This window comes from Bubalus kerabau, chromosome 7 (genome assembly GCF_029407905.1).
Source record: "Bubalus kerabau isolate K-KA32 ecotype Philippines breed swamp buffalo chromosome 7, PCC_UOA_SB_1v2, whole genome shotgun sequence".
NCBI lineage: Eukaryota > Metazoa > Chordata > Mammalia > Artiodactyla > Bovidae > Bubalus > Bubalus kerabau.
The window spans coordinates 10,322,714-10,335,326 of NC_073630.1; the positions used below are offsets into that span (position 1 = coordinate 10,322,714).

Below are 12,613 nucleotides of genomic sequence, written 5' to 3' on the forward strand. Positions count from 1 at the left end.
GACATCTAGGTTGCTTCCATGTCCTAGCTATTATAAAGAGTGCTGCGATGAACATTGGGGTACACGTGTCTCTTTCCCTTCTGGTTTCCTCTGTGTATGCCCAGCAGTGGGATTGCTGGGTCATAAGGCAGTTCTATTTCCAGTTTTTTAAGGAATCTCCACACTGTTCTCCATAGTGGCTGTACTAGTTTGCATTCCCACCAACAGTGTAAGAGGGTTCCCTTTTCTCCACACCCTCTCCAGCATTTATTGCTTGTAGACTTTTGGATCGCAGCCATTCTGACTGGCATGAAATGGTACCTCATAGTGGTTTTGATTTGCATTTCTCTGATAATGAGTGATGTTGAGCATCTTTTCATGTGTTTGTTAGCCATCTGTATGTCGTCTTTAGAGAAATGTCTATTTAGTTCTTTGGCCCATTTTTTGATTGGGTCATTTATTTTTCTGGAATTGAGCTGTAGGAATTGCCTGTATATTTTTGAGATTAGTTGTTTGTCTGTTGCTTCATTTGCTATTATTTTCTCCCATTCTGAAGGCTGTCTTTTCACCTTGCTTATAGTTTCCTTTGTTGTGCAGAAGCTTTTAAGTTTAATTAGATCCCATTTGTTTATTTTTGCTTTTATTTCCAATATTCTGGGAGGTGGGTCATAGAGGATCCTGCTGTGATGTATGTTGGAGAGTGTTTTGCCTATGTTTTCCTCTAGGAGTTTTATAGTTTCTGGTCTTACGTTTAGATCTTTAATCCATTTTGAGTTTATTTTTGTGTATGGTGTTAGAAAGTGTTCTAGTTTCATTCTTTTACAAGTGGTTGACCAGTTTCCCAGAGTCTTTTCCAATGAGTCAACTCTTCGCATGAGGTACCCAAAGTACTGTAGTTTCACCCTTAGCATCATTCCTTCCAAAGAAATCCCAGGGCTGATCTCCTTCAGAATAGACTGGTTGGATCTCCTTGCAGTCCAAGGGACTCTCAAGAGTCTTCTCCAACACCACAGTTCAAAAGCATCAATTCTTTGGCACTCAGCTTTCTTCACAGTCCAACTCTCACATCCATACATGACCACAGGAAAAACCATAGCCTTGACTAGATGGACCTTTGTTGGCAAAGTAATGTCTCTGCTTTTGAATATGCTATCTAGGTTGGTCATAACTTTTCTTCCAAGGAGTAAGCATCTTTTAATTTCATGGCTGCAGTCACCATCTGCAGTGATTTTGGAGCCCAGAAAAATAAAGTCTGACACTGTTTCCACTGATTCCCCATCTATTTCCCATGAAGTGATGGGACCAGATGCCATGATCTTTGTTTTCTGAATGTTGAGCTTTAAGCCAACTTTTTCACTCTCCTCTTTCACCTTCATCAGGAGGCTTTTTAGTTCCTCTTCACTTTCTGCCATTATTTCTATTAGTTATGCCTAAATTATGGATGACTTCTGAGGCTTTAGTTTGTATAAAATTTTATAAGTTAATTAAGATAAATTCATCAATTCCTATCTTAGTATTGTGGGAAGTAACATAGCTTTGATGTCAGACAGCCTCAGATTCCAGTATTGGCTCTGTTCGTATTAGGTGAGTTGCTTTGGGCAAATTGTTTTAACTTATCTGAGCCTCAGTTTCCTAACTTAAAAGTGAAATTATGTAGTATTGTGTACCTTTACCAAGTTGTTGGGAGGATGGAGTAAGATGAGTAGGTAAAACACAGTGTATGCTTGTGCATATATATCCTTTTCTCCATCTTATGGTACAATTTCTTATTGTCTTTTTTCTTTTGACCTGCTGTTTGTTTTTTTGTTTTTTTTTTTTTGTAACTGTGGTTGTGAAGGTTGTGATAAGGGTAATGGTGACCCATAAAGGGAGAAGTGTGGGGAATTTGATTGGAAACTGGCCAGGAAAAGGACTCTTTTTGCATAAAGTTCTGAAACATTGGTCCCTAAGACAGGATGAATTTTTTCAGTTTTAAAAAATAGTGGGTTTCTGGACTTCCCTGGTGGCTCAGTGGTAAAGAACCTGCCTGCTAGTGCAGGAGACAGGATTCGACCCCTGGTCTGGGAAGATCCCACATCTGCAGAGCAGCTAAGCCCCTGTGCTACTACTGTTGAGCCTGTGCTCTAGAGCCTGGGAGCCACAGCTGATGAACCATGCATGTCCTAGAGCCTGTGCTCCGCGACAGGAGAAGCCACCGCAGTAAGAAGCCTCCACACTGCGACTGGAGAGTAGCCCCTGCTGGCCCCAACCAGGGAGGACCCAGCACAGCCATAAATAAAATAAATATTTTTTGAAAATAGTGGAATTCTACAAGCTATTGATATATGCAGCGAAAAAATTGCTGTGTATATATTAAATGGTCAAGGAATTATTCTGAGTGAAAAAGAACCCAGTCCTAAAAGGCTACCTACTATATGATTACATTTACATAACATTCTTGAAGTGACAACATTTTGGAAATGGTGGGTAGAATAATGATTGCCAGGGGCCTATGATGGAGGAGGGGAGGGGTGGTTATAAACAGGAGGAATCCTTGTGTTGGAAACGTTGAATATGGTGGTGGATGCATGAGCCTACGTAGGTGACAGAAATACTACAAACACAGAAATAAGTACAAATAAAACTGGGGACAAAGAAGTGAGATTGGTAGTTTGTATTTTTGTCAGTATCCCTGTTATGATTTTTTTTCTATAGTTTTGCAATATATCATCACTGGGGGAGACTGAATAAAGCCTGCAAGGGATCTCTGTATTATTTCTTACAGCTGCGTGTGAATTTACAATTATCTCCATAAAAAAATAGTTGGGTTCTATTTGATAGTAAATGTGTATGTGAACTCTGTAAACTTTTTTTATATCCGAGAAAATAAACTGTTAAAGCAACATTTACCTGTTACTCTAAATAACCCCCACTTCCCTGTTGGACATCTATCTTGTAAAATGCCCCTCTGAGTCTTTTGTTCCCATGAAATACACTTAATGAAGAGGAACATGGCAACCTATGAATTATTAAAATAGGAAGCAGGAGATATTTCTCAGGCTGTCCAACTCTATTGGGCAGTGCCAGACATTTTTTTCACTTAATTCGCACCACAGCCCTGTGAATAGGTACTGTTCTTATCTATTTCACATAAGCAAGCAGAGGATCAAGTTTTAAAAAGTGATCATATGATCTTCCTCTTTACCATCCTAGGGAATTAAGAGTTTTAGAAGCATTGCCCTTAGTAATTTTTAAAAATTGTGGCAAAATACACATAACATAAAATTTACCATCTTGGGCTTCCTTGGTGGCTCAGTGGTAAGGAATCCACTGAGTGGAAGAATCTACATGGCATGGAGCAGCTAAGCCCATGGGCCACACCCACTGAGCCTGTGCTTTAGAGCCCAGGAACTGCAACTGCTGAGCCCATGCACTGTAAGTACTGAAGTCTATGCATCTAGAGCCCATGCTCTGCAATAAGAGAGGCCACTATAATGAGAAGCCCGTGCAAGGCTATGAAGAGTAGCCCCTGTTCACTGCAAGTAGAGAAGAGCTCTCGCAGCAACAAAGACCCAACACAGCCAAAAACACATAAATAAAAAATCAAAAGAATTTACCATCCTAACCATTTTAAGTGTACAGTTTAATAGTGTTATGTATATTCACACTGTTGTGTGACCAGTTTCCAGACTGTTTTTCTTGTAGAAATAGAACTCTACACTCATTAAATGAAAACTCCTCATTTCTCCTCGTCTAGCCCCTGGCAGGCACCATTAGACTTTTGATTTGTATGAATTTGGCTAGTCTAGATACGTCACATAAATGAAACCATAGACTGTTTCTCTTTTTGTTACTGGCTTGTTTCACTAGGCATAATTCCAGGTTTCATCCATGTTGTAACATGTGTCAGAATTTCCGCTTTTAAAGAGTGATGAATATTCCAGTGCATACATATTCCAAATGTATATACCACGTTTGTTTTTCTGGTCATCGGTTGATGGACAGTTGGGTTGCTTCCACCTTATAGCCTTTGTGAATAATGGTGCTGTGAATGTGGGTGTACAAATATCTCTTTGGGACCCTGCTTTCAGTTTACTTGGTTATATACCTGGAAGTGAGATTGCTAGATCATGCCATTGCTCTCATTTGAAAGCCATTTAGATATCAGCTGTGTTCTTAGGGTATGTCTTTGGCTGCTTACTCCTTTTGTCTCTGAATTGGAGATGACAAGGTAGACATTAACACAGGGTTGTGGTAATGGGTTTAAGTGCAGAGCAGGGTTTCTTCCTTTTAAGTGGTAACTACCAAAGATGCAGGAGGTTAGTGAAAGACTTAATAGAACTTTATCATGTAAGATCATATATTTGATTTTAAAAAGTGTTTTGTGAAATATGTTATTTATTACAACTATTTTATTTAGTTGGGAATATTTCCAATCATTGTGAATGCCCTTCTTAAAAGGAAAATCTTTTCTGTTTTAGGTTAATACAAAAGCTGAACCAGCAGACAATATTACAAGTTTCCTGTGGCAACTGGCATTGCTTGGCTCTTGCGGCTGGTAATGTAACATTAAAATCTATGCTAGTGTTGGGTTAATTTGGGAACCATTTCTCTTCGTATTTTTATGTGATGTTATGTAACCAGATACATTTAACTAGTTAGGGTCTATGCATTTCTGTTGGACAGCGACAGTTCTAAGATAGCCCTTGTGTAGCTCATACTTTTCTCAGGGTGTGGATGATGAAAAAGATGGTTATCACTGCTGTTCCACCTCTCTCGGGGAAAATCAGCAGGAGGCAAGACTGTTCATCAGTGTACTTGAACAGAGGATTGGTTTTTCTTAGCTACAACTCATATGGCTATTCCACCATGCTGCTGCTGCTGCTGCTAAGTCGCTTCAGTCGTGTCCGACTCTGTGCGACCCCATAGACAGCAGCCCACCAGGCTCCTCCGTCCATGGCATTTGCCAGGCAAAAGTACTGGAGTGGGGTGCCATTGCCTTCTCCATATTCCACCATAAAGCACCCAAATAAATGAAGAAGGAAAAGTTAGGAAAACCTAAGCCAACATATGCTGCTATATTCTGTTAGCATAAATTTGTGAGGAAGTCAGCACTAACACGTCCTGCTTGATTCTCTGTGGTGTTGTCCAGGTCATAGCTGGACCCTGTGAAGTCCCGGTCTCTTGTAGTCCTGGTATGGTCAGAACTAGTTCCCTTTGCTTAGTGGATCTAAGCCTGATAATTGGCCTATTCAACACTGAACTGATTTAAACATTTAGTTTTTTCTTTGCATAAATATTAATAGCCTTTGAAGGGTGTTGATCTCTGTGTTGTCATGACAAGTGGGAGTTCTGATTGTGAGAGTCTCACACCATGCAGTGTGTCTGCTTCCTTGCTCTTGGGTATGTGTTGTGGTGGGGGGTGGGGTGGGCAACTAACAAATGAGCCCTACGGGAATTCCATTGTTCTAATAAGTTTATATTTGTGAATGAAACTTGTATCTTTCTGGTAATACCAGTTATCTTCTTCTGATTTCAGATGGCCAGTTCTTCACGTGGGGGAGAAACAGCCATGGGCAGTTGGGCCTGGGGAAGGAGTTCCCTTCCCAAGCCAGTCCACAGAGGGTGAGGTCCCTGGAGGGGATCCCACTGGCGCAGGTGGTCGCAGGAGGGGCCCACAGCTTTGCCCTGTCACTCTCAGGAGCTGTATTTGGCTGGGGGATGAATAATGCAGGGCAGCTTGGGCTCAGTGATGAGAAAGGTGGGTGAAGTCTTCACCTGGCCCTCTTAACTTCATTTGTTTGATATGTGCTTCCTGAGGAGCTTCTGTGTCCTCTCCCCGAGTCCGGCACTGAGGGTGCAGCAAGGACCAAAACAGATAATACCCTTGACTTAGTGGAGACTGCATGCTAATGGGCAGACACAGACAACAAACCAGTATGTGTACAGTGGAAACAGTGACAGATTTTGTTTTCTTGGGCTCCAAAATCACTGTGGATGGTGACTGCAGCCATGAAATTAAAAGACGCTTACTCCTAGGAAGGAAAGTTACGACCAACCTAGACAGCATATTAAAAAGCAGAGACATTACTTTGCTGACAAAGGTCCATCTAGTCAAAGCTATGGTTTTTCCAGTAGTCATGTATGGACGTGAGAGTTGGACCGTAAAGAAGGCTGAGCACTGAAGAATTAATGCTTTTGAACTGTGGTGTTGGAGAAAACTCTTGAGACTCCCTTTGACAGCAAAGAGATCAAACCAGTCAATTGTAAAGGAAATCAACCCTGAATATTCATTGGAAGGACTGATGCTGAAGCTCCAATACTTTGGCCACCTGAGGCAAAGAACTGAGTCATTGGAAAAGACTCTGATGCTGGGAAAGATTGAAGGCAGGGGGAGAAGGGGGTGACAGAGGATGAGATGGTTGGATGGCATCACTGACTCAATGGACATGAGTTTGAGCAAGCTCCAGGAGCTGGTGAAGGACAGGGAACCTGGCATGCTGCAGTCCATGGGGTCTCAAGGAGTCAGACAGGACTGAGCAACTGAACAGCAACAAATGTATGCAGTATGTCAGGGGCTTTGAGAGGAAAGTTTCCTATTTTATATAAGGTACCCAGGGAGGGCCTCTTGAATAAGGTGTTTAGCAGAGCCCTGTAGGAAGTCCAGTAGAAGAGGAGGTGTTTAGAGGAGCTGGGTGAAAACTGTTCCAGTCAGAGGCAACAGGGTGTGCAGAGGCTCTGATGTGGGAGGAATCATGGTAGGCTTGGGGATGCGATGAGCAGGGAGAGGAGTACAAAGCTGGAGCTCCGAGAGGAAGGGAGGCCCTGCAGTGTAGGGCCTGGAAGGACAGGGTAAGGATTTTGGCTTCTCTCAGTGAAAGAGGAAGACACTGAGGGTGTTGAGAACAGTAATCTGACTTGACTTTGCCTAGAATCGGTCCACGGGGAAGCTAGCAGACCACTTTGGAGGCGGTGGGAATAAAGATGGATTTTGAATATATTCTGAAGGTGGGGCCAGTTGGTTTTCCTCATTGTTGGATGTACTTTGAAATAAAGAGAGGAAAAAGTGGAAGGGTAAAGCTGCATTTATGAAATGAGGAAAACTGTATGGGGAAGTAGGGAGGAAGGTGGGCAGAGTCGGAGATTATGGGGAATTAGGCCTTAAATATGTTAAAAATGAGATGTCTATTAGACATCCAAGTGGAGGTTCAGGCAGCAAGCTGAAGAGGAGAATCAGGAATCAGGGGGCCCAAAATTGAGGCTAAAAGAACTGTGCATATTTCATCTCAAAGACAGATGATACTGACTTTTTGATATTTCTCTTTTTCTAGATCGGGAGTCTCCTTGCCATGTGAAGCTCCTGCGAACACAGAAAGTCGTCTATATCAGTTGTGGAGAAGAACATACAGCAGTTCTTACAAAAGTAAGAAACTTCAGTATTCTGGTTTGTTCTGTGGTACTTCTATAATAAGGATGATTATCATTACTTGATTATTTTTGATAAGGTCTTTTATAGAGAGTAGGAATAGTGTATAAACATAAAAATAGTTCAATATATATAACCTTGAAATACATATAGCAATATTCTGTGTTCCTAAGCTGGAATCAACATTGCAGGTAGAGATACCAATAACCTCAGATATGCAGATGATACTACCCTTATGGCAGAAAGTGAAGAGTGAGTAAAGAGCCTCTTGATGAAGGTGAAAGAGGAGAGTGAAAAAACTGTCTTAAAACTCTGTATTAAAAAAATGAAGATCATGGCATCTGGTCCCATCACTTCATGGTAAATAGATGGGGATACAATGGAAACAGTGAGAAACTTTACTTTTTTGGGCTCCAAAATCACTGTGGATGGTGACTACAGCCATGAAATTAAAAGATACTTGCTCCTTGAAAGAAAAGCAATGACAAACCTAGACAGCATATTAAAAAGCAGAGATATTACTTTGCCAACAAAGATCCATCTAGTCAAAGGTATGGTTTTTCCAGTAGTCATGTATGCATGTGAGAGTTGGACCATAAATAAAGCTGAGCACCAAAGAATTGATGCCTTCCAACTGTCGTGCTGGAGAAGACTCTTGAGAGACTCCCTTTGACAGCAGAGAGATCAAACCAGTCAATCGTAAAGAAAATCAATCCTGAATATTCATTGGAAGGACTGATGCTGAAGCTGAAGCTCCAATATTTTGACCACCTCATGGGAAGAGCCAAATCATCGGAAAAGATCCTGATGCTGGCAACGATTGAAGGCAGGGTGAGATGGTTGGATGGCATCACTGACTCAATGAACATGAGTTTGAGCAAACCCTGGAAAATGGTGAAGGATAGGGAAGCTTGGAGGGCAGCAGTCCATGGGGTCACAAAGAATTGGACGTGATTGAGCGACTGAATGATGAAAAAAGAAAGAGCAATGTAATTAATGTTTTAAAATTATTCAACCTATTTCTTTTGCTTCTAAGACAGTCACATCTGGAGAGAATGAAAAAGTATTTTTGTGTTGAACAAACTGTTAAAGATTTACTTTAATAAAATGCTTTAGTATTTGTAAGTACAGCTGCTAAAAAAAATCTTAGGAGTCTGTGGAGTATGTAATTTCTTACATATGAATGGTCATGTAAAGTTCATCTCATTTCACCTACCTTTTTCTTCTTTTTTTGTATTCCTGTTTATTAACATTGTTGTACTTTTAAACTACTTTTAAAATTTATATATAGATGACACACATTCCCTTGAGCAATACTGTCTTTGTTCCATAAAGATGTAGTCTTAAATTCTTTTTAAAAATTCTCTTTTCTATTTAGAGAACATTCCAAAGAAGTGATTTGTCTAAGAGTCAAGTGGGCATAGTGTCTTGTACAGACTGTTGTGATACTAATTTTGTATACAGAAGTTAGAGGAGTGTATCCAAACTCAGAGACACAGTGCACTTATGTGGTGTTTACTCCTTGTTAGAGTGGAGGTGTGTTTACCTTTGGTGCTGGTTCCTGTGGGCAACTTGGACATGATTCTATGAATGATGAGGTCAATCCAAGAAGAGTTCTGGAGCTGATGGGCAGTGAAGTCACTCAAATTGCTTGTGGCAGGTGAGTGCTCCTAAGAACTTCCTTAGATCTATTAAGACTCAGAAATGGATCTTGTCTTTGTAGTGATGTGGCTACTCCTAACCAGTGTTGTTTTAAGAAATCAACTGCATGCATACCTATGGTGAAAATTTGGAGAGAGTTCAATCTGAGCAGAGTGTGGCAAGGAAGGGTTTTAGAGAAGCAGAGCTACATGGGGCCAGTATAGTTCTTTGGGGATAAAGAATAGCATGACATGAGGGAGACATGTAGAAAGGAAAGTGAGAGAGCCTCAAAGAAATCTTGGAAAGTTTGCTGATTTTCCCCACCTCTTTCTGTTCATCCCCAATGCAGTAGGCCCTTAAACTCTTTCCAGGTCTTATCACCATCCCAATGACCTAGGGTATCAGTGAAGGGCAGTATTATGAAGATCCAGGGCTGCAAAAATAAGCACATGTAAACACAAGGGGGTAGGCTTCTGGGGTCACCTGTAGGAATTGCTGTGCTCACGTATGGTTATTAAAAGTCGGTGTGTGTATTCATTCATTATCAGTAGAAACAATGCTGTTGGGTTAATTCACATTGTTTTCCCCTAGACAACACACCCTAGCCTTTGTGCCTTCTTCTGGACTCATCTATGCATTTGGTTGTGGAGCCAGAGGTCAGTTAGGAACTGGACACACTTGTAACGTCAAGTGCCCTTCTCCTGTGAAAGGTTACTGGGCTGCCCACAGTGGCCAGCTTTCAGCCAGAGCTGGTAAGAGTGATGCTTATTGGAATTTAATGGTGTTTTAAGTGCTAAAAACTCTTGTTATAGAACATGTATTATTTTATTTTTTAACCTTGAGGTCTTTTGGAGGGAATAAATACAAGATATTCTAAAAGTCAACAAATATTTGAGCACTTACTAACTACAGTTGAGATTCTAGAGAATAAAGCAAAAATTCTATTTTGGTCATAAGGATTTTGATTGTGGTGTATCCATTTTATTTACTATTGTTGCTGATAATGAAAGTTCATATTTATTGAAGGCTTAACCAAGTTCCATTACCATGTTAAGCACTGAAAACAACCTTAAAAACTAGTGGTTATTATCCCCATGTTGGAGAGGAGGAAACTGAATCAATTGGAGGTTAAGTAGCTTGCCCAAAATGATGTAGATTCTGGGAACAGAATTTAAACCCAGGCCTGCTTCTTTCTAAAACCTGTGTTCTTTTTAATTTTTTAAAATTTTACAGTTTAAAAAAGTTGCACTCCGTTTACAGGTATCACAAAATATTGGCTATATTCCCTGTGTTGTACAAAACATCCTTGTAGGCTATCTCACACTCAGTAGATTGTACCTAGCACCCCCTGCAACTCTGGATTGCCCCTCCCCACACTGCTTGCCACTGGTAACCACTAGGTGGTTCTCTGTGAACTTTAAAGCCAGTGCTTTTAATGCTTGAATTCTTGTTAGCTTCCATTTATGATTGCTATTTTGGTCACAATATGACATGATCTTTTTTCATGCCATTTCTATTTCTTAAAGAATAGTTAAGTAACACAGTGTTCATTTCACTGGAAATCAAAATAAGGCAGTTGTTCAGTAAGAGTGACTTGAAGCAATAAATCCAGAAGCTTAAATGGAGATGGAGAGTCATTACAAAGAACTGTGATTTAATAACTGATTTCGATTTTGAAGACTATAAAGTGGCACAGTTATGGCTTAATCAGAATTTTAACAGTAACAACCATAAGTACCCTTCTGGAGCATGAGAAACTTAAGTACAGGGCGAGCCTCCCTGATAACTCAGTTGGTAAAGAATCCACCTGCGATGCAGGAGACCCCGGTTCAGAGTCATTTCCTGTTTGTAAACCTGGCATATAGCACAGGGTCTGGCACAAACTTTTCACTCAATAAATATTCATGGAATGAATATATGAGCATCTGAGAATGTAGTGGAACTTGAAATGTAAAATAAATAAGATTTTGTTTTGATCATGTTCCCCAAAGTGGAAAAATGGCTAGGTGTCCTCTTATCTATCATTTATAAATTTCTTTTTCTCTAAGGCATTGTACTCATGTTAGGAAAGCATATATTTAAGAAATACACCAATTTTTAAAAACTCCAGTATGTAGGTTAATTTTAAACCACAAAGTTTTCAAAGTTTAATTACAGGATAAAACTTATAATGTAAGTAGGTGAATTTTAATTTGTTATGTAAATGCTGGTTTTAGGAACCTTCGTGGTAATTTGGGAGCACAGTGTTCCATAGAGAGGAAGTTTGAGGTGTGTCTTAAGGGATGGTTTGGAGTTAGGTAGAGGACAATGGAGGGGTAGGCTGTGGTGAGTACCATGGAACTACGGGTACCAGGAGCACCTTTCCATCATGCTCTAGGGGGCGCCATTCCTGGAGAACACAGCGTGCTCTGGGCGTGGTAGAAGGGAAAGGCATGGAGCTATGCTGCCAAGTCGCTTCAGTCGTGTCCGACTCTGTGCGACCCCATGGACTGCAGCCTACCAGGCTTCTCCATCCATGGGATTCTCCAGGCAAGAACACTGGAGTGGGTTGCCATTTCCTTCTCCAGTGCATGAAAGTGGAAAGTGAAAGTGAAGTCACTCAGTCGTGTTTGACTCTTAGCGACCCCATGGACTGCAGCCTTCCAGGCTCCTCCATCCATGGGGTTTTCCGGGCAACAGTACTGGAGTGGGGTGCCATTGCCTTCTCCCATGGAGCTATGAGGTGGTGCTATTAGAGGAGCCATTAGAATTGAGTGAGACGGTGGTGTGAGAGTGTCGCTGTGGGCACAGTGAGATGGGAGGCAAAGCGGAAGCAGGACATGGAGCTTCATCCGGAAGTGGCTGCAGACCTCCACACTCAGATGCTGTAAGTGGTGTCTTAGCTGACGTTACGGTTTATAGTAGTGACTGTTTTAAACTTCAGTGTCATGACAGAGTTAGAATGAAAAAATAAAAACGAGGTCAGGACTAGCTGGCAGTTGGCAGGAGGAAGAGGGGGTTAGAGTGGAAGATACAGTTTTATATGTTTAGTTTTAACTGAGGTAGAAACAGTCCTGGGAAGAGAGCCAGGAGAGGAGGTTTTTTACTTCTCTGACATAATTAAATGGATAGGAAACCACTCGGAAACATATTTGGAATGTTAGAAAAGGGGATCAAGGAAAAAGTTTAATTGTTGAAAAACATGCTCTTGAAAATTTTTTGACAGATCGCTTTAAATATCATATTGTTAAGCAGATCTTCTCTGGAGGAGACCAGACTTTTGTACTTTGCTCCAAATATGAGGTAAAATTTTCTTTTGACTGTTATCTTGGGGGTGGAATACTGGTGAACCAATATTTATTTTAATAAATAATAATTACATGAGAGCAGCATTATTCTTTGTTTCTACCAATTTTATATTATTAAAATACGCTGACAAAACTGAAGTAATCTCCATTTTGTTTCCTTAAAGTGCCAATAATTTTCTTGGTATTTAATCACAGAGTTCTACTTTATAATGGAAAATTATTTATTTATATCTAGATTTGTCCCAAAAGAGATTTAAGGAGGCCTCAGAGAATTCATACTAACTTTGGGATTGTTTGACTT

At 40.6% G+C, this 12,613-nt stretch overlaps 1 protein-coding gene across 9 annotated transcripts in view; it reads left to right on the forward strand.

Moving 5' to 3' along the window:
* Window positions 1-12,613, forward strand: part of HERC3 (HECT and RLD domain containing E3 ubiquitin protein ligase 3) — a 144,660-nt gene that overhangs the window by 52,401 nt on the left and 79,646 nt on the right. For 8 of the 9 annotated variants that reach the window (XM_055587616.1, XM_055587608.1, XM_055587613.1 and 5 more), the window contains 6 exons: window positions 4,440-4,516; window positions 5,498-5,719; window positions 7,290-7,381; window positions 8,914-9,044; window positions 9,617-9,777; window positions 12,231-12,307. In XM_055587616.1, the coding sequence (XP_055443591.1) occupies window positions 4,440-4,516; window positions 5,498-5,719; window positions 7,290-7,381; window positions 8,914-9,044; window positions 9,617-9,777; window positions 12,231-12,307 (760 nt within the window). The remainder of the gene's footprint in view (window positions 1-4,439; window positions 4,517-5,497; window positions 5,720-7,289; window positions 7,382-8,913; window positions 9,045-9,616; window positions 9,778-12,230; window positions 12,308-12,613) is intronic. The other variant, XM_055587612.1, reaches the window with a different exon arrangement.